At 51.2% G+C, this 22,603-nt stretch overlaps 1 protein-coding gene across 2 annotated transcripts in view; it reads right to left on the bottom strand.

The window, feature by feature from the left end:
* Positions 1–8,045: 8,045 nt before the first annotated feature.
* PCDH19 (protocadherin 19) overlaps positions 8,046–22,603 on the bottom strand; it is a gene marked incomplete at its 5' end in the record, with an annotated part of 55,215 nt that continues 40,657 nt past the window's right edge. For both annotated transcript variants that reach the window (XM_082289634.1, XM_082289633.1), the window contains one exon: positions 8,046–9,882. In XM_082289634.1, coding sequence (XP_082145760.1) covers positions 9,293–9,882 — 590 coding nt within the window. In that variant the 3' untranslated portion in view covers positions 8,046–9,292. The remainder of the gene's footprint in view (positions 9,883–22,603) is intronic.

The following is a 22,603-nucleotide window of genomic DNA, read 5'->3' as shown; positions in this document are numbered from 1 at the left end:
GACAGGGGGTGAGGTAGAAATGAGAAACTGAGGTGCAAACCCAACGCGAAACCGTGAGAGGCTGCTCCTCCGACTAACTGCGTTCTGGAGGCACAGTGATTCCGGCCTGGCTCAGGCTAAAATAAACTTTTCCCATCAAATATTTAATACCCGCAGGTCTGTTCCCGAGGCTGTGGCCCGCGGCTGCGTGCCCCGTGCAGGCAGGCTCCCGTCCCAGCTGCGCCCGCCTCTGCCGGCATCTCCAGCGCTTAATGCGAGTTAACAGCACTGCCAATGACTTATTTAAGAGCAGATCAAGAAATATCCCAGCTCTCTTTGGAGACTTCAAAAGCAGCTGAACACCACCACTATCCTCCGATAAAGACACAGCTTTGCTGTACCATCTGCCTCGGGGGATCTTCCCTCCGCCGGCGGTGGGGAGGGGAGACGGGGCTGCCGCGGGGACACCTCTGCAGAGGTGGGACCCTGCCGCCAGCCAGCGCAGCACCGGGGCTGCCGGACTCAGGATGACCCTTCCCGTGAGAGGGGCTGCATCCTGCCCAGGGCTGTCCAGCCAGCCCCCATCACCTTCCAAGAGGTGGGATGAATTTACTATGGCAACAAGAAGAAAGAATTAGACAGCTAAAAAAAAGAACCTAAAAAGAGTAAAAAAAAAAAAAAAAAAAAAATTTTTTTTCCTCTTGGGACACCCTCTCAGAAAGGCTCTGGGTGTCAATGCTGGACAACTTCCCTATGCCATGAGCCAGTGAGGAGGCACTGCAGCATGCAGAGCCACGCTAGGCTTTGGAGACTGGGGCAAACAATGGAGGAGGGATGGCACAGACAGCGCTCACTGCTGGCTGAGCAACGCTCCTGCCTCACCCAGCCACTGCTGCGCTGTGCCTTCACACCCATGAGCACCTTCCTGACAGGAGGAGAGTGAGCCAGAGGAGGGCTGGGGAGGCAACTGGCAGCGTGTTGGAGGCTTTCCATTGGAATCTAGAACTGGGGACTTATCCCTTTTCTCAGACCCAAGCACAGGCAGGCAGGGCTGGAGCAGAAAGCCAGAAGAACCAATGTGCTCTAAGGGACACCTTGGGACTCACTCGCTGAGCAAGGAAAGAATGTCCTCCATCAACAGGTGACATTTCCCACTGGGAAGCAGGGAACCTCAGCTCCATGGCCAAAGTCTCTACCCCAGGCTGAGGTTGATAGGAGATTTGTTATTGATTCACTGTGGCCAGAATTTCATCCTGCGATTTAAACCTAACTCTTCCAAAGAGAATAAGATCAATTTTACAGAGAATCAAATACATAAAGAACAGCCTTTGAGCTGGTGTGCAGCAGATGCAGAGAGGGGAGTTTAAAAAAAGGCTCTTTCCTTATCAGGAGAGTTAGGAAAGAAAAGAAATAAGAAAGGAACCTGGAGAAGGTTGTTTGCTCATTTTCCCTTTCTCAGTCAAAACAACCCTGTCTGTGCCTGCTCTCCACATGGGCACTGAGGGAGTGGAGCAGCAGAGGGTTTCTGACAGCAGTGCCAGGATGAAGCTGCTGCAGTCCCTATCCTTGGAGCCTCCTACCCAAATCCCACCCTCATATCCAAGGTGGTCCCTGCCCCATGAAGCTGCATCAGCACTGCAGTGGCCAAGCAGGTCTGACATGCTGGGGTCTCATGCCCTCCAAGGCTGGCACAGGTGATGGGCAGCCCTAAGGGTACAGGGAGTCCCAGCTCCAGTGACCACCACATCTGGGGGACATGAGCTCCCACCAAACAACCTCCATTCCTCCCATCTGGGAAGGTGGAGACCCTTACCTTGGGTCTCTCTAAACCCGCTCTTGGAGGTTTTATTATCATAATCCCTTTTTATTTTCTCCTTGGAAGACAATCCATCACCCTCAGGCAGCATAGATTGGCCTCTGTCAAGGCTGATGATCTGCTTCCGTGCCGTTTCCCCCTGAAGCACAGGACCAGCTTGGAGCTTCTTACATCCTGAAGCTTTGCAAGGAAGCAGCCTGGTGTTTGACCCTCTGCTGCCATCTCAGCCACCTTCCCTTGCCCTGGCCAGGAGAACCTGCCAGCACCATGGCAGAGGCTTCTGCAGGCAGCCATCCCCTTGCCCATTATTTAACTGCAATCCAGAGACAATTTTTCTTGGGAAAAGCTTTTAAGCTTGATCAGTGATGGGGTTAATATTGTTTGCCCTGTGTCTCAATTTTTTATCTGTATTAATGGAAACTGCCACAGCAGGGTTTTCCACAGCAGCACCACAGTGCTGCTTTCTTGGGTTGTTTTATTTTCCAGGCTGGGCTGCAGTGACTGATCACTCTGCAGCACAGCAGATTGCAGCCATGTCCCCACAGAAGCTGCCCAGACACCCCTGCCAGTGGCGTGATGTCTACCCTAAAGCCCAGAGATTGTCCCCAAAGAGCCATCCCTCCTGCAGATCCCATTCTGTCAGGGAGGGCCGGGAAGGAGGAGCTGAGCAGGGCTGTGTGCAGCAGCAGAGGTGAGCTCTATAATTGTGCACCTGCCTGTGTTTGTTCTGCCACGGCTCTTTGGGGACGCTCACTTACATCACATTCAGAAGGAAAGGACAGCAACACAAAACAAAAAGCAGCTGCAAGTTAAACAAGTGGAAGCCCGCTGGGGCTGCTGGGGAAGTTGGACCCTGGTTCCTGCCCAAGGCAAGCAGGCAGTTAGTCCAGCACCTTCCCCACCAGCACCAGACACGGGAGCAGAACCTGGACCCAGACAACAGAAAGGCAGGAGAGGGAGCATCACTCACCCCTCTGGTGCCACAGCACTCCCTGAGAAGGGCCCTGCTTCAAACAGAGATATATTATATACATTTTTTTGCTCTGTGGTTTCACGCCTTTGATTCCTCCAATTTATTTATTCATGTCTTTGTGGGCTTAACAATCAGAGTGTACAATAAGTCATTTCTTCTTAATCCAATTTTGATCTATTTAGATATTCCAGTTTATCATCAAATGTAATCTAGAATAATGTCCAGAAGAAACAGAAACAAGATTTGTGTCTCTGAACCATCTCTGAACCTTGCCTGTGAGGGCTGCCTGCTTTCTTTGCTGATTTATTCTCTCACTGGCTTCACTGAGCTGGCCTCCACGGCTGAGCCCCTCACTGCAGCCGGAGGCACAGCAGGGTGGGGGCTCTGTACCTCGGGTGCAGGACAGCACCCCTAGAAACCCTCTCCCATGGGAGAGGGACATCCAGCCACTTGTCCAACCCCAGCAACCCCCTCCCATGGAGGGTGAGGAGCTCAGGGGACCAGCGTTGGATTCCCGCAGGTCCCTAGGGAGTGCAGCCCACCTGCAGCACCCAGCTCTCCACACCGACGGCTGCTGTTACCAGCAGGGGCACAGAGCAGCGCCCGCAGCCCAGCAGTGCCAGGCACAGACCTGCCTGGCCAAAGCCCCCAGTCCCAGGGACTTCCCTGGGATCGCTGCATGCCAGGATCCTTCCCTCGGCACCCAGCAGCAGCCAAGCAGCGAGATCCAGCACACCCCTGGGGCCAGCGGCGTTTCCAGACAGAAGCGATCCCGGTTTTATCTGCAGCAGACGCTCAATCCCTCCCTCGGGCCGCCCACCTCGGCCCTTCCCGGCGCTGCTCTGGATGCGGAGCCCAACGCCGCTGTCTCGGCACGGGAGATGCGGCGGCTCCTTGGGGCGAGCCGGGGGACAGCGACAGCTGCCCGGGGAGCCCCGCACGGACACGTCTCCAGCCCGGCACCTCCCGTGCCCCAGCCAGCGCAGCTGACTGGCCTCGGAGCGGAGGGAGCTGAATTAAATCGGGAGCAAGCCCAGCACCCGCACGGCTCCGGCAGGTCCTGCATGGGGCTGGTCTGGGATGCCACGAGAGGAGTCTTCCCTCCGGGGTTTTCAGCCCCGTTTCACCGCTCAGCCGGCAGTCAGCCCACGCCTAGCCCTGGGGTGGGGCTCTGCATTGCCCCCCAGTGAACCCCACTCCGCCGGGACAGCCCCTCAGCTGCTGCCCTCATCCATCCACCGCCTCTGCTCCAGGGCAGCTCACCGGGGCACCTCCTCCCCAGACGGGGCCAGTTCCTACCTGGCAGACGAGTCCGTGGTGCTGGCACAGCCCTGGCTCCAGGTCCTCGGTGCAGGCAGGGTCACAGCCTGGCAATGCTGCACAGCCCAGTGCCTCCCCGGGCACGGGAGCTGCTCTGCTGCGGCACCGCTGCTCCCCAGACCGGCTGCAAACCACCCCCCCAAACAAGCACCAACCTCCCTCCCACAGCCCGGATTGCTCTCCTTTTACCCACCTGCCAAATGACTCACTAATGAGAGTGCAAACAGGCTGCAGGTGCTGGCACCGGGCTGGCTGTGAACCACCACCTGTGCTCTCCGTGCCAACACACACCTGTGACAAAGCTGACCCCAGGCCAGACGGTCAGACCCTGCTGGTTTAAAGCGACGGGGGCTCATCCAGGTGTGGTTAACTGCAGCTGGCCTCTGTTCCTGTGTGTCCCCGTCTTGCAGGATGACACTCGGTGTGCAGCTCAAGCATCTTCCCACCCCACGGAAAGGGCTTCCCGTGTGGCTGCTCTTGTTCCAGTTCCACCTTGGTGTCACCCTGAGCCAGAGACCTTGTGGGGGGCATTCAGCCTTGTAGCCACAAAGTGCTCAGATGCTCTGTGTGTAAATGCGGTCCATGAACCACTGCTAATTCAGAGGCAGTGGATGCTCCTCACCATCTCTTCCAAAGCACCCTCCTGAGAAACTACAAAAAAAAGTCTCCTCTGCCATGCCTCAGTGGAGAAGTGCGGGTTGCAGGTGTTTCCTACCCGTGCTCATCCCTCTCACGGCCGTGTTTCCCTCAAAGGTGAAGGTGGCAGTGCAAAGGCCCAGCACCGTGCCCAGTTTCACGGGAGCTCAGAGCCTACCTGTCCCAACCCTTGTAACCCGTGGGGATGGTGATGACCCCTCCTCAGGACCAGGAAAGTTCTCCCTGAGGTTTGCAGCCTCTTGGGTGCCCAAGCTGATCAGCCATGGGACAGGAACAGGGCTGGGGTGGCACCCAGCTGTGTGCTGGCTTCTGCAGGACCAGCACCTGGAGCCCATCAAAGCAAACCCACTGAGGCATATTTAACCAAACACTTACTTTCCATTTTATTCAATAATTGCTTTAATACTAAAATGCATTAGATGCTCAAAGCAGAGAAAATAAAATCACATTTAGGTGGAAAACAAAGTTCTCATCAGATGAAAAAATCCCAATGTGGCAGGTACACCATTTGGAAACAGAATCATAATAATTTAATAAAGCTGCTTTATCATCTTCATAAAATAGACAGAATGGTGATTCTTTTTTTTTTTCCTTTTTCCATTTTGTCGTTTACAATGATTCAATCACTGTGAAAATGTACATAACATACATATCAGCATATACAACAATTTATTCTTCATATACTCGGCAACGGAGACACCATGACGAGACGTACCGCGCTCAGTCCCGCGGCCGCCCGGCCACCGCTGCCCGCCGGGCTGCCGGGGCCGGGTGCTGCTGAGAGCCAGTTTGTGAGGGGTGTCTGGAGACTCTACCCCAGCTTAGATCAGCTGAACATCAGCTGACGCCGGCGAAGGCTCCGTCTCAGTCTCAGCAGAGCTCGCAGCGGGGGCGGCCAGGCTTCTCCCCGGCGGGTACCGCAGCTCACAGGTTGGATCAGAGATTACCCATAGCTGCAAAAGCAGCTGTAGCAACAAGACCATCCATTTTCCCCAATGACAGACAAATGTGTTTCCACTGATAATTAGGTTTTTTTTTTTCTCCCCCCCCCCCCAAGAATAATTTCAACATATTCATCAGACAGTGTGTTCTTCACAAAAGCAACTTGTTTCCTATTTGGAAAAATAAAAACAAAAAAAGAAAGGAATTCACTTTTGCACGAAGTGTGATCCACAGGCCACCTCCAGCTCACAACAAACAGGGAACGGCTACAACCTCAGCAGACAGTGCTTGGTGGGGGGGGAGGATTTTTCCAGCCATCAGTTGTGCCCCCCAGCCCTCCATCATCCCTCCCGGCACAGCCCTGCAGCCTCAAGGGTGGGAAAGGCCGGGGCTCCCAAGGGAGCAGGGAAGAGCTCAGCCCCCGGCCCCAGCCCCAAAGCTGCTCCAGATGGGGTCCTCGTCATGCTCGGGGGAGAATCGTCGCTGCTTGCTGCTCTCCTGGATAAACAGGGGAGCAGAGCAAGTTTGCCTGAAGGAAACCAACAGATCCCAGCGATTTTTCCTAAACCAAATCTGAGGACAGGTTTAAGTTACTAAAAAGCACAATAATTACATCTGGAACCCTTCCAAAAAGCCTTCCTGCCCGCCCTGCAGCTCGGAACATTTTTTGCATGGCCAGTTTCGATGCAAGTAGGAAAAAAACAAGAGACTGCGATTTGCCCAGGAGCCTGAACTCATCTCGAGTGACACAGAGGGACAGTGACAGGAGTACCAAAATATTCTGGAGAGGGCCAAGGCAGCGAAGCCGGGGCTGCTCTCTGGGTCTCGCCTTGGCCCCGCGCAGCAAGGCCCTACCAGGGAAGGGCCCCTCGCTCACATCTCCCGCTGCAGCCTGGGTCAGCCCAGAAAACTGGTGTTTAAATGATTTTCTTGGAGGCATAAGGGTTTACTGACCTCTTTAATGCCCCCTTTTAATACAGAATTATTTCACATTCTTTCTCGGCTGTGCTTTTATTCAGAGTGGCAAGGAACGTTTCCTCTGGGTAAATTAGAGAAGTGTTTCTATTTTTTCTTTTTTTTTTTTCTCTCTTCCTTTTCAGTTAGCATCTATTTTTCATCTGAAACACCAGGCTGGTGGTGGCAGCTCCGCAGGCAGAGGGCAACGCTCAGCAGGAATTATCGGCCGGCACTTTTCCGGGCAGCTGGGGAGGATGAGGGGGCACCTGGGGGGGACCCATGCTCCCCACCCCACGATGGGCTATGGGGAAGCTGGGTCCCCTCCCAGCAGAGGTGTGGGGTGGTGATGGGGCCACATGGAGTCGTTGAAACACAGGGGAGAAGTTTCCCCCCCACAAAAAACCTCCCAGAGATGACAAAACCAGGTAACATCAGAACAAACTCAGCTTAATAGTTACAGAACACCCAGTAACTCCAACAGCCCTGAGTCAGCCCCTCTCCTCTTTGCTTGTGTTACAATAAAACACACATTTGGGGAAAAAAACCCAGAAATAAATGACAGCAGTAACAGTACACAGGCAGGAAACACGGCGGGAACAGAAACAACACATCCCTGAAAAATGGGCTCAGAATCCAGAAGAGGGGAGAAAATCCCCAGTTTGCTTTCTGGAGGGATGCAGGACATCATGTTAACGCGTGGGATGGGAGCTGAATGAGGTAGTCATCACACCAGTGAGGGAAGCATCACAAATTTCATTAGACAACTGTTTTTTTGTTGATTCTTTCCCAATTCCTGGCCCTAGCAAGTGGCAGGGGGAACAGGATGACTGCAGACCTGTCTCAGACCGTCTGTGGCTTCAGGCAAGATCAGTCTGTCCTGAAGAAATAAATGGCCGGAGTTTAATTTTATTTTGAGGATAATAATGACTGGAACTTGTTTTCTTGTTGTTTTTCTTTTAAATAAATCAAGTAACAAATACTTTATCATGATATGTAGGCCTAGAAAGACTCTTTCTCTAGAAACCACTAATTTCAACTTGCTGGTACAGCAAACATTGGCAAGAGCTATATATTTTTCCTTCCATAATCAATTTTAAATTCTAGGAAACATTATTGAGGGTAGGAAAAATCTGTTCAGTGAAGGGTTAATAATAATAGCAATAATAATAATAGTAATAATGCACTAACTGAAATCCTCCTACCTTACTCATACCTCACTGAGGAATCATCACTGCAAGAGAGCAGAGAGCTGTGGAATCCCTTCCCTCTCTCCCTTCTACAAAATGGCTATTAAAGTAGCTCAATTTTCAAATCAATTTTACATGAGTAGATTTGTACCCACACAAAAAAGTCCTTAATTATGAGAAAAAATAATGAATTGCTTTAATTTTTTCTCCATTAAGAAGGCACATTAATTGAATTAGTAGCGTTGTTACATATCACCTGTCTGCCCCTAAATTAACATCACTATTGCTCATCCCATACTTATTTACGATGCAGGGATAGAAAGAAATCAGAACAGTCTAAAATCCATGCCATGATGTCATACATACATACACACTCTTGGCGTAATCACGACCAGGAAACGCTGACTTGGAAGTGTGTGTGTGTCTAATTGAGAAGGTAATTTAGATCTCTTAAAATAATTCCATCTCTTTGACTTGGAAATGACTGGAGGCGAGGGATAGCTAAATCTGGGAACTGGAAAAAAACCAAAATAACCAACTTCTGGAAAAAAACCTTTCCATGCATTGCCTTGAAATTATGCAAAAGAAACGGATGAGGGGAAAAGTTCAGCACAGTGCATCCGACAATTGCAATCCAGGCAGGATTTTCCCCAAAAACGTCTTCCCATAATGCCCTGTCATTTTCCTGCAGGAGCCAGGGGAGGCTGCAGGCAATGGTGGGGGCCGGAAGAAGCGCTTGCTCCACCGGGGCTGCAAACTGCAGGTTCCCCAAAGTTTAAGTAAGATGATTGTGATTTATTTTTTTTTTATTCTTTTTTTTTCAAGCCTGAAAGCCTTTTGCCATCACTAGACATACAGTAATTTGCAATATCAAATACAATAATAGTACAGATAAGTATGTGACAGCAAAAGGATTCATAAATGCAGGGGTGTCCATAGCAAAACACCAACACCTTAAAATACAAACAACCTCGTGCTGGGTGAATTGGAACTGAAACTCACCCGACTGTTGCTTTGAACAGTCCCACACAAGAAACAGCCGCTACTTTGTCCACACTACAAAACCGCCGGGGTGGTTACTAAAGATGTCCGAATAAGGAATTTGCCACTCAATTCTTTCCAGGAATGGAAATTTATCTTCGTTTTGAGATATAAAAATATATAAATTCCGAGGAGGGAATACCGAGCGCTCCTGAGGCCTGGGGGGTGTCTCGCCTCTGCCCCCGCCACCCGCCGCCTCCCGGCAAAAGCAAACACCGGCTCCTCCGCTCCGGCTGCACACCCCTGCCGCCTGTCGAGACACGTGGGATTGTCACACTAACGATAGCTTCATTTATAAACAATACATTTAGGGAAAGCTTTTAAATACAGCAATCTGTGAACCATTGGTAAGCAATAAAAACAATCTGCGCTGGGAGTCGTGCGGTCCCTCATCCTCATCCTCCTCTCGCCGAGTGCTGCTCAGAGGACGATGTCCTTTAGTCTCCGGGCGCCGGGCGAGTCCTTGTCCCGGCGTTCCTGCAGGAGCGGGTTGCCCTCCTGCCCGCTGCTCTCGCTGTCCGCCCCGCGGGGCTCTGCCTCCGTGGGCCGGGAAGGGCCACTGTTCCCAAAGGGCTCCCGTTCCCGGCTGCCGGTGCAGTGCCCGGCTCCGTACGGCACCGCCGGCTTGCCGGACAAGGGGCTCTTCAGGTGCAGGGGCGAGGTGACGGGGCTGACGGCCTCGCAGCCGTTGCCGGCCTCGCGGACGGCGCCGCTCACCTTGGGGCTGCAGGCGGCCGAGTCCACCGTTCTTTTGCCTTTGGGGTTGGCGAGCCGCTCCTCGGCCGGGGGCTCGCTGCCCTCCTTGCCGAAGGTGGCGAAGGTCCTTTTTGTGCTGCAGTCTGCGTAAGGCTCTGCGTCCACCGCCGTGGCCTCGATGGACAGGGCGATGACGTTCCTGCCGTGCTCGGGGGACTTGGCGCGGCTGGGCACGGCGCCGCGGGGCATCCAGCACCTGTCCGAGTGGCCCAGGATGCGGCACTCCTCCCGGCAGTGGAACCCCTCGCTCTGCTCTGTGGGGGTAGAACACAAGGATGGTGAACGGGGGAGCCCGGCCGGGAGCGCCCACACCCGCCAGCCTGCCCGGGCTGGAGGAGACCACCCTGAGCCGGGTGCTGCACTTTGCCACCCTCCCGAGCAGAGGTGATCCTACCCCAAACAGCAGCGACTGTACCTCAAACAGCCATCGGTTTTAAGGCTCTACAGACTGGACTTTAATTTCCAACAGGTTCTGTGTCACCTGTCACCACCACAACAGAAGCCTGGGGAAGGAGAGACGGCAGCAAATCCATCACAACAGGGCTGTCCGTGTGTCAAGCCCTCAGAGCCAGTGGTTCCTGGGTTTAGTGACCAGTGTTAAAAGCCACCATGTTTTAAGCTTGGTTTGACGTGACATTTAAGCTTGACTTTTTGCAGAGAGGGGAAAGGAACAGAGGGAGGAAAGAAAAGGCGGAGGAGGGAAGGTTCTTTTTGGTTCTGCTGTATGTGTGTTTTAACTTGTTGCTTAATCCCCACTGACCTCTCACACAACAGAGGCTTTATAAATCTCCAAGATTGTCCACTCCACTGAAGATTAAACGTGTCATTCCCAGTGCTGGGGCTTTATTCATACAGGAGCAATAAAGTTCCCTTCACTTGACTTGGGGCTGTCCCAACACCACTTTACAGTGCTGAAATATGGACGGGTGGTTTAACCCTTTCCAAGGACCCTCCATGACTGAGTCCAAGGGCTCCCAGGCAAGTGCAAACCCTTGTGCCCGGGGCCTGCATGATTCCTGCACTGTCAGTCAGTCCCAGGGGACTGAACAGCTTTACCCCCACATCACAGACGGACACACTGGGGCTCAGGGAAGCAGGCAGGCTCAGCCAAGTGCAAAGCTGGAAATCAAACTCAGCAATTTCACCATCCCCAGCCTTTGCTGAGCATCCGACCGTGGCTCCCACTGAAAACCACAGGATACTGGCTGCTTTTCAGTCTCAGCTTTTCCTTCATTTGATAAGAGCTTGTAATTGCAGCTGGCCCTCATAAAGCACAACCTCTCCCCACGCAAAGACGTGGCTCCTTCCTCCCATAACCTGCACACGCTCGGAGCAGCATTAAAGCTCTAATGCCATTACCCATACGAGACCACGCTCGGTCGGGGCCGGTTTGATGGATCGAAGGCGGCAAAGGTGCAGACTCAGCCTGGGTTTCCTTCCCGTCCGTCTGCAAACCGTTCATTTTGATGCTCTGTACATCTGTGTGCATAACCTCCGCTCCTCAGACACATTGGTATTTCCACCACATGCGAGCACTAGGGCAGCTGATAAAAATTCTCAGCACATAACACAATGCACCAAAATATGAGCAGCTTAACACTTACACAGAATAAACGAGTAAAAGGCAGACCTCAAAAAAAACCCCAAAAAAATCAAAAAAACAAAAAACATACCAAGAAAGGATTTTTTTTTTTTAAGAGAAAAAGCCAATTAATTGAAAAATATATGGGTAAAATATCAGCTTTTTCTCTACATCAGAGCAGCAACCCAGTGATGTGGAGCACAGGGCTGGGTGGAGGGGAGGAAGTCTGGGTTTTGGCAGCTGCCTTTACAGCAGCTTGAGAGAAGGATGCCCTGAGCCCTACACACAGAACAACCTGCAACGAGCTCTAAAAGCCCATGATCTTATACTTTGATTCTGTTAATTTCAAGTACTTGAGCAAAACAGAAAGGAAAAAAAAAAGAGAATTGCCCAGAAAATGTTGCTGTCTCCCTATTTATCCACAGCTTAACTTCAAAAGGGTGCTACAGGCATACAGAGTTGTGTAGTCTGGCTGTGATAGCAGAGGACTTGGTAATGGCCAGAGGGGCTACAGAAATATCTTGGATTCTCATCCCCGATGAGACACTGATTTATTGTGCTGTGTGACCTTGGGCGCATTGCTGGAGCACACATCACTTCAGCATCTCCACAAACATGAAAGGCTGGATCTGGGAGCGTGCTGTGCTGGCTGGTCCAGCACAGGCACAGGGCAGCTGCTGCTCCTCACCTGCCCTGCCCAGCACCACGGCTCAGCCCCAAATCCATGGGACCGACCACCACAGCCAAGACAAACCTCAGTCAAGGGGGAGCACAGGCGGGTTTGTCTTGCCTTGACCCATTTATTCCAAACTGGCACATGTCACAGTTAAAAACAATTGGAGGACTTCGCTGGTCACCGCAAGTGGATACTCCTCAAAGCCTAGAAAGGGACCTGTGCTTTAAGAGCAGTTCATTAAGGAGCACTGGCCTGGTGCCTCTCTGCCAGGGAGATGATCAGCTTTGGACACGACGATGCTTGTCTAGAACTCGCACCAGCAGCAGCTGAAATGCAGGGAGGAGAGAAGCCGAAAAGCATTACATTAAATTATACTGTTTCAATCTTTTATATTAGGAAGGGAATGTTAACAAGTCTCAAAGAGGCCAGGCTGACAGGCAGAGGGGCAAAAGTCACCATCATCCATAGACCTGAGACAACAGGTAGTTCCACGGCACATTCCGTCACTCTGCCTCTGTGCTCAGCACACATCTCAGCTTTGAGACCATGTCCTGCAGCCAGAAACCGCCCTGCTCTCGGGGACATGTGTCTGGGCTGCCCAGAGCAGCCCTGACCTGGCAGCAGACACAAGGCTCAGCACAGAGCCCCATGCAGCAGCTTCTTCTCCACGGCAGAATGGGGACCTTCAGCTACCCACCCATCCATCACTGTCTTAGCCCTGTAGCTGATATAAAATACTATTTTTACGCCACAAGCAAGGCGTAAAAACAAGGATACACAGAAACACCATTCCCCTGCTACCCCAGATGCAAAGAAGGCATGCACAGCAGGGTCTGGGCTCCTCCACTGGTTGATCCCAGGGCTGATCTCTGCATCCTCCTCCTGCCCCAAGCTGAGGCAGGCAGGGAGCCACCAGGCACGCTCCTGGTGCTGCCCTTTGCAGCTCAGTCTGACTCACCCAGCCTTGACAGCACCCAGGACGGTCATACACATACACATTCACATTACTGTACTGCTCTGTCTTTAACTATCAGAAACAGGACAACAGGAAATTCTTTTACAGCCCCAGACCTGCCCTAGTCAATACAACCATTACTGTCTGCACTAATAAAATGTTCTTGATGCAAGGAGCAAAGCCCAGTTAATAACTACCACACACACATGACATGGTGAGTGCCTGGCAGCCAAAACAGGCAGCTCCCCACCCCTGTGCTCATGGCAGGGGGCTGAGCAGGCTGGAGTGAAACTGCTGCCTGACCGAGCCAGGAGAGAGGCAAAGGAAGTGGGAAACAATGGAGGGGCAGAGTGGGGTGAGAGCCACCAAGCTCTGGCACTGCTCTGGGTGAGCGTGGAGTGAGCAGCTTATCCTGACACGCAGTCCCCAGGGGCCCCAACGCACCAGCCTGGCAAGGATCTGCCAGCTGGCATGGGCTGGGGCTAGGGAACACCACGGCCTGGGAACCAAGAACACCACAGCCCTGGGATGGAGACCACCATGGCCCAGGGCGTGACCTGGGCCGGGCGTCCTAAGGAGCTGAGGACTGCACACACTGAGGGGATAGTCCTGTTGCCAGTCGGCTGTGGGGACACCCCTGTAGCACCCAGGTGGCCCAGAGAGATGCTGAGCATCTCGCCCGAGGGCAGGAGCCCTACATGGGAGCTGCTGTGCCAGCAACGTGCAGGTCCCACTGCAGTAATACCCGTATTTCAGCCAGACTGCCCTCACCCAGCACAAATCCAGAACCTTGTTTCAGAGCACCTTAGGGCAGGGTCACTTTTTAAAATGTTCCCCAGGTACAAAATGTCCTGGCAGAAGTCTTTTCATCAAGAGGTGAGCAGTTATCCTGAAGTCAGACTTGGCAGGAAAAAGTATGTCATTACTAAACATAAGCTCTCGCATAGCAAATACGAAGTAACATAAAATCCACAGCCACCTCTGGAATAAGTATGTTCCTCAACAAGTAAAGCAAAATCCATGTTAAGCTCCACATTTCAAATCATAGCTCTACTTGCAACTCAGAACACCAGCACGAAGGCAACTGCTGTGGGTCCCAGCCACGCAGCAGCAGCCAAGGACCAGCAGCTGCAGGAGGACCTGGTGGGAGAGAGAAAAATCCTCCACCTAGCCAAGACCCTCAGCACTTCCCAATCCCACCGTGCAAGCTCTTGGTCAGAGGAGCAGGGAGACAGGATGGATGCCCAAAAGCCAGAGCCCAGGAGGAGCTGGCAGAGGACACGTGGTGGGCACTGGAGCTGAAGACCCTCCAGCTCCACACAGCACAGGCTCTTCCCTCATTACAAGGAGGGATCAAGGCATGTCCATGCTGCACAAATCCTCCAGCCTCCTGCCCAACACGTGCGCACCTGCAGCAGAGCACCACGGAGCGGGTGCGTGAGGTGCCCATTCAGCTCTGAGAGCAATTGAATTATCTCCAGTGGAATTGCAGCGCTGGCCAAAGAGACAAAGTTAAATCGTAGCAAGGTGCAAGTGCCTGGGAATGTAATATTCCTGATAAATGGCCAGATGACATGTGCTGTTACACAATCTAAGGTGCAATTTGGGCGATGACAATAGTCCCTGGAGTTTCCATTTCCAAACAGCCGCTCAGTTCAATCCAATCCATGTCAGAGCAGCTTTGCCGAGGTGAGTAGAGCTCATTTGTGCTATTACATGGGGAGCAAAGAAGAGGAGCGGAGGAGTTGCTTGAAAATGAAAAATAAGGGGAGAAAAAGAGTGACTGGAAGAATCCCAGCCTGCTGGGACACGCGCAGGCGGGCGAGCGCCGTGCCGAGCGGCCCCAGCCCAAAGCCCCCAGCCCTGCGGCAGCGCCGGCCGCGGTGCCCACACCTGGGCGGTGCCACAGGTGCCCCAGTGCAGGAGCCTGGCTCTAGCTCCACATTTCGGTGTTTCTTCAGCAACCGTATGATTATACTGTAATCGCGATGACACTGCTCCTGGGTACAGCAAACAGCACGATCATTAAAAAATTCATTTCAAAATCTTCCTGGAAGCTAATAAATTTTACAGCAGTTTCAATCCTTTCTCATTGCAACAAAGAAAAGCTTAGTTCCAGACAAATTAGAAGTAAATTGATTGCCTTAGGGGAATCTATTCAAATATCACTTTGCCATGTTAGAAATCTCTTCCTGAAACAAGAAGAGAACCAGGGAGAGCCAGCACAGGAGCAATGTGCAAAAGCAAATCATTAAATCTCAGTTCATGAAACTGAGGGGTTGGGGGGGAGTCAAACTTAAAATAAAATGCAAATGTCTCACTGGGGTGCGGGCCCAACATTTGTGACAGAATTTATGAATAATAAATATGAATAAATAGTAAACACGAAGGGATCAAACACTGTTGTGGATGTTTACTCATGGTTAGCCATCTTTCATGGACAATGCGCAACTGCATTATTTAACACTTCTCTTCCAGCTACTTCAGGGTTCCTTTTCAACTCCAGCACCTTCATTTTTTCAGAGGTGGATGCACAAGGTGCAAGGCTGGTCCCCCAGCCCCTGTGCAGCACCCAGCACCCTCAGCACACCACTGGAGCCCACGCCCCCTCCACCCCAACAGGAGTGGCTGTTCCCGGCTCGGGGCCAGCGATCCACCGCATTACACTCAGGATAAAATAATAAGCTCCAGCAAAATACAAACAGTCCCCAACCATGGTTCATCATTTGCTTGTAAATTAAGACTCTGCACCTCTTCCTTATCTCCTCTAATAGCATAATATCAGGAAACAAGAGGTGGGGAATAGTGTATTATATTTTTGACCTATGGGCTTTACAGAGCCTTCCTCGCCTTTCCTAATAAGAAATCTCCAGTCAATGCAGCAATATAATCCTGGCGTGGCTTCCCTTCCACAATGCTCAGAGGATACTAATAACCAGGGACAGTGACAAATGCTCTTTACCGCAACAAGAAGCCCTTCTTTTCCTCTCTTTCACCATTACTCGGGATTTATGCAAGCTAAAAATGCTGTATTTTTAATCCTGGATTGTCTGTCCCAACACAGAAGGTCAACAGTGCTTGGACAAAGCACTGGAATTATTTTAATGGAATGAGGGCTGTGATTTAGATTAATTTATTGGGCAATTGCTGATAAGGACCCATGGCTGCATGCAGCTCATGGGTAGTTCTTCTGGAATGGTCAGTGAAGGTGTGCAAGGGGGCTCGTTCCCAGCTGCTGCAGACACAGACAGCTCCCAGGAAATGCTGAGGACTCCCATGGATTTACACCAGCCAAGAGCTGGCCCATTCACCTCTTCCCCTGCTCTGTATTGCCATTAATAACTCCCTCTCTTCTGCAGAACTGTCCCTGTTTTATCAAAGAGGACTGAGGACAGACAGAGCTGGGTGCCTGGGTGCTGCACGCCAGAGGGGAAGGACAGACTTGATGTGAAGGATTTCCTCTGGGGATGCTGATGCCTTTGGGATGAGAAGCAGGCTATGGGAAGGAGGGTGATCACCAGAAGGAGGAGGAGCTGGTGTGTGGGTATGCCATGCACTACAGCAGAGTCAGACCCAGAAGGTATTATGGGCTGGAATGCAATTTAATGCTGGCTGCTCCCCTTTATCCAGGACCGCAGGCCAATCCCCACTTCATTCACAAGGAAAAATTAATTCCATTACAGAAGGCCAGCAGAACACACCATTTAAACTCCAATTAATCCTTTTCTTAAGTGGTCCGTGGAGCTCGTGCTGGCCCCTGAGCGGCGGGGATTTCACCTCCGAAACTCCACTACTCATGCCTCCCTCCACCCAGGGCTCATTAGCATCCTAACTGATCTGGGATGCAGGATCCAGCCCTGCGAGAGGAGAGCACTCTGGGCTCTGATGGACCTCCTCCATCTCGAGCCACCACGGCTCCACAACTGCTCAGCACCGCTCCCGTTAATGCTGATGGCAGCTCCTGCACCGCCTGCACGGTGCAGAATACAACCCTCGACTTCATTACTGGAATTCAATTTCATTAGCACTGGATACAGAGGGATTGTCCTAAATACACTCTTTCTTATACTTTTTTCATGTTAATGCAACCATTTGAGTATATTATACCCTGCAGAGATGGAAACATTTCTAGTCTGTTTAAACACATTTCCCACAATTGGGAGCAAAACTTTGTCTCCGTTTATGCTTCTGACACCAGCTGCCTTCCGTTTAATGGGACTTTAGTCGCTAAAACAAATTAATCCAAAGGTTGCTGTTCTCTGCTATTGTCACAGATGAAGCAAATTCACATATGCTGTCAGGGTAACGCGGGACCAGCCAGGCAGCCGCATTCCAATGGCAGCAATAAATCGAATTACTACTCTGTCCTATTCAAAATTAGGCATCGGTCAGAAAATGGCAACTCAGTGATTCTGATAAAAATCCAACCGAACAGAAATTACAGTTGGGGGAGATAAGAAGCAATTCCTGGATGTCTGTACTGGGCCAGCTCCTGGCCCAGCGCCTGTTGGAGCAGCATCCCTGCCCTCTCCTCGGGGGGGCTCATGGTTAATGTCTTACTTAACCAGCACCTCCCTCAGCCAGGACAAAACAGAACAACCCATCCTGACCCTCTTCCCACAGGGATGCAAAGGCCAGGGTGCTGCAGGGATGCTGCCTGCCCCCTCCTCCTGCCACCCGCCCAGCACGGCTGCCCCTTCCCTGCGAGGTTTCTGGTGGCTCCACACAACAAGTGAGAAATAAAGGAGCTGAGGTTATAAACGCTGATACATAATTTACTCCTATTATCAAGATTAAACACATCTTTGCATGCTTAGCATAAAACAACTGCCTTTCCCCGGATTTCTCAAGGACATGCACAAACTTCATTATTATCTAAATAATCAAAAGAGTATTTCAATAGAATATTTAACTGTCTGCCTACTGGAAACTCACAGCCTTAATCTAACACTGATCCTCTGTTGTCCTTCATGTAAATATTGTTGGGACGTCAGCCAAAGCCTAGGGAAGTGAGCTTCATCTTGGTGGATGGGAATCTCTCGTGTCAGATACAGTCAGCCTGACTAATGAGACCTACAGCTTGCCAAAACCTACAGCCTTGCTGTCTGTTCCAGCCATTGAACGCGCTCAGAAACCCAGTGGCACCAGCCCAGCAGTCTACAGATCCCAATCAACTATCAATAGCTTAAGTGTAAGTGATTGTGTATGAAGTACGAGCCAAATGTGTTTCCTCTTTCAGTTTTAGGACCTCCAGTATTGTTATTGCACCAGTAATGCTTGCACGGAATTAATCATAGACGTACCCACAAGGCAAAACATTATGAGAAGCTCTTTGTACTTTCTAAAAGTGTGCAGCTCTGAAGAGTGGAGGGAGCTGGAAGGCTTCCCAGCACGATGGGGCGTTCCCCATTGTCAAGAGAGAGCTAGGGAATTTTTCGCCTTTTCTTAAGAAACCGAAATGTTGGTTGCTGGCCATCTCTCATCATGACATTGACCTCTCATGCCTCCACCCTGGAACTCAGCATTATCCCCTCCCTGGTGCGCTACTTTAAGTCTTTTTCAGATGAACACGGGGGTTTTTCCATGCTGGTGGACCTTTACTCTGAAGTACAGGGATGTACCACAATGAGATGTTTGCCTAGGGCAGTGGGCGCATCAGAAAATCCCACAGGGATCTGGGACAGCCACAGGGACAGGTCTGCAAAAGCTGCTCTACATTGTCTAGCACCCAGGAGTGCCTGACACAGCACCATGACTCACAGGGACACTCCTGCTCTCTCTGCATGGCCACGGAGCTACAGTGAGGGCTCAAAGCAGGCTCCAGCTCCACACCAACGAGGGATAATGGCAATGCCAGGGAAATGCCAGCTGTAGGTTACACTGGCCCCCGGGCCAACAGAAGAGATGACAGAATTGCCAAAGTCTGGGAATCTGGTCCATTTAATTAGATGAAACTTTGTTCTGACAATTAGATTAACCTTCATTAATCCAGAGGGCAGATAAACATGCACATAAAATTACTATAAGGTCAATAGTTAAATCTAAAACCTCATTATAAGCTTGGGGAAACCACATTACCTGTGAGTCACAGACAAGCACAATTCCAGCAATCCAGTTGGGGTCCCATCCTGTCCCACCCCATCCCGTTCTGTTGGCCCCACAACCATGGGGTCAACGAGTCCTGCAGTATGTCTGGGGTTGTTAACAACCCCACAGGGAGATGGCTGAACAAGAAGAATGGAAAATAAAAGTATTTTCATGCACAGGCACTGCAAGGAAAGCAGTCGGCTCCACAGCTCCAGCCCTCCCGGCCAAGTTGCTGCCAACCCATGGGCACCTGGGCAGTGGTTCTGAGTCCTGCACGAGGGGCTGCACAGCACACTGGGATCCTCTCACACATCCCTTACTGCAGCTCCAGTGCAGAGGTGGAAGGCCCCTGCTCCCCAGGACGGGCTGCTCCAGCGCTGCTGGAGCACAGCAGGCTCTGCCCCAGCCTCTGCCGGCGCAGACTCCAAGGATTTCTGGTTTCCCGAGGCACATTCCTGCAGCACTGCCCCGAGGTCAGGCTGGATTGTGTTGGCTCCTGGCCCTGGTACATGGCGCTGTCAGCTAAATTGCACCACAGCATCGTTACTCCCAGTGATGGTGTGAGAGACAGACAGAGCCCAGCTGGATTTTCAAAACCTAGGCACTTTGCGACACTGACAGGCAAGAAAAAAACAACCACCAACCCACAACCCTCTTAGTCTGAGCAGGTTTTATCTGGAAATACCCAAAGCTAGTCAGTACAAGACCCCACAAAGTCATTCCTCCTGAACCACCTTCCTGACCAAACCTTTTAAGTGTCACTGGGAAATAAAGAGCAATAGGTACCAGCCCCAGCCGGCATTACCTGATTACTCTAGTCCCCACCGCATCCTCAACACCGCCCTTCTTCAAAGGGGTAAAGCAAGGCTGAAATGACTGATGTAATTGGTGCTTTCACATAGAGTTAGCATGAGAAGAGTCAAGTTCATTACACTGGAGTTCAGCACGGGGCTGCAGCCGCAGAGAGGACGCAGCCGGTGCTGGGGCTGAGCCGCCGGCCGGGCTCCTGTTCCACAGAGATGCACCACAAGCGAGTGGGTTCAACCCAAACGTGCCCCTCTGCAATGGAATCAGCCTGATTTTCCCTGAGCACGAGACGGGGGATGCAGAGGGAAGGCAGGCAGCACGGTCCTGCAGCAATTCCACTGGAGCCTCTCTACAGGGATCCACCCCGGCTGTCTGCGGCACACGGATGTAATGCTGCCTCTCTGCCACTGCACGCTCGCCTCATTGCTAAAACACTTACACATGCAGCATGCATTAGAATTAAAAAACCATTAAACCTCGGAAAGGAAAAACTTTGACAGGATGCGTAATATACTAAGTATAATTAATTAAATTGGATGAGGCACTGGGGGACGAGAGAAGAGTGGATGGAGACTGTTCTTGGAAAAGGGATGGTAATGCACTAATGTTCAGTGTGTGCCATTAAGAGCCAGGCTTGGAAGAGGCAAGGATGAGAGACGGGGGCTTCGAGAGAGGCACCAGCCAGTTGGGCACCTCGGATGAACAGCAAAAAAGGCGATAGCACAAAATGTGGCCAATTAGAGCCCTAAAAAATTATAATGAGGGTAGAAAAGGCACCTGAGAGATGGAAAAGCAGAAATGGCAGCAGGTTGCTAAACAGCAGTGCTCTACCAGTGACAGCCTCCTCCAGAGAGCTGCTCCCACCCACCCCACCAGGGCACAGACACCAGACCACCTTCACCAACCAGCTCCAGGCTCCTTGGGGCTGGCACAGGCAAGAGGGGATTCATCCTGGAAAGCATCTGGCTCTCTGTGGGATTATTCTTCAGCTATTTGTAACTCCAGGTGCAGTTCCCCAGCGTGGATAGCACCCTGCTGCATCCATCCATCGCCTCAGCAGCGCCTGAGGTGGGTGGGAAGCATCAACCAAAGACGGGGCCAGGGTGGGAGCATCAAAGGCAGCCCCAGTCAGCACAGCAGGCACAACATGATGAGACACGCACAGTCTGGCTGTTCAGCAGGACAAAGTTTTAACAGGCTTAACAACAGCATCAGCACTGATCATTAGGCAATTACAACTGCTGAAAGTTGACAAAGCACCAGGACCAAATGAATTATCTCCCCAAATCCTGCAGGCAGGAGCACAGAAAAGAGAAAAGTCATTGTCAACAGCCTCTGATAGCTCACTGGGTGCAGAGCAGTAACTAAAAACTAAAAGGCTGTTCATTTACTTGCTGTTTTGAGAGATGAAAGGGAAAGAGCAGGAAATGAGATCTTCAAAAATATTCTCATCACTCAGGGAGTGGTGGGAGGGAAGGTCCTGGAAACACTGATACAGCCAGGATTGCTCAGTGCCTGGGGACATCTGATTCAGAGGAAGGGACTGCGTGTGTTTGGAAGGAGAAGGCAGATTTTGGCTGGGGGAGTTCACTCCTGAATCATCCCCAGCGTTACTTGCTCAGTTCTGCACATTCCTGCACAGCTAAGGGGACAGTCATGAGCTCTTCCTGAGGATGTGCCAGAACCCACTGCTCCAGGGATCTGCAGAGCTTAATCCATGCAGGACCACGGTGACTCGCTGCCCTGCTCCCTTGCAAAGCAGGGGAAGCTCAGCCCTGTCACGCTGCGCTTCTCAAGCACAGCCCTTCACTTTGAGTGACTAGGCATGCTTTTCCGAAAAACATGCAAATGTGATTTAAAGACTCTAAGTGATACAGAATATATCACATCCCTTGGGAACCTGTTCCAGGGGGTAATTATTCTAATTCCTAAAATCATGCATCTCATTTGCAGCTGGAATTTTCCAAGGCAAACCTCCATCTCCCAAGGCTCTGTCTTGTTCACTGAATTAGGGAGATGCTCAGCAGCAGAGATCTCCTCTTCCCTCAGTCACTTCTGAACACAGGCTTAGATGACCAATGCCTCAAGTAAGGTTCAGAGCACGTCCCCCGAGGATGCCATCTCTCTCAGGTCCTATTTCAAGCCCAATGGTCGCAGCTGAAAGAATCCTGCTGGATTCAAAAGGCTTTGAGTGAGGTCCTAAATCTCCAGACACATGTTTGGAGGGTGAAAGCCAATCTGTTCAGCTATACCCAGAAGCTCCGGAACAGTCTCCAGAAAGCCAGGGGACATGTTTGCACTGACAAGGCCTCTCCTCTCCATCTGCTTGCCATAGCTTGGTGGTCCCTGCAAGGCAAGGCTGCCCAAAGAAGGGATTGTGTGGATTTTTACAGTGAATTAATTTCACATATCCACCTCGAAACAATGGAGGAAGACTGACAAAGGAGAGGTCAGGCAATGAGGGAATTGCAGGTAGAATTGTTAATTTTAATTACTTGTCTTCATTAAGGTGAGGTTTCTGGATCCTACAGTGATGACTAGTGGTTCAAAATATTTGCATGAGTGAATATACTTCCACTAAACGGTGGAACAGACACAGAATTTTCTTTGGATTTTACAGGGGCTTTTCCACCACATGATGAAGAGAATTCCCAGAACCCAGCAGCATACCGGAGGGGAGCAATCCATAGGTGCAAGATAAACACTTTTAGCAGGCACAGAAGTGCCCAGAAAAAGCACAACAAGGTGGAAGTAAGTGACAAACGAGGTAAAACATGGGTTATACCTGAGCTGTTTGTGTCTCCTTGGCACTTGAAGGAGTTGCAATACAAGCATCAGGGCTACCTGTGCTCCTGACAGCACTGAAAG

This window comes from Coloeus monedula (genome assembly GCF_965178545.1).
Source record: "Coloeus monedula genome assembly, chromosome: 12".
In the NCBI taxonomy this organism is placed as follows: domain Eukaryota; kingdom Metazoa; phylum Chordata; class Aves; order Passeriformes; family Corvidae; genus Coloeus; species Coloeus monedula.
The sequence above is the reverse complement of the archived record's forward strand: the minus strand, read 5'-3'. Positions and strand labels throughout refer to the sequence as shown.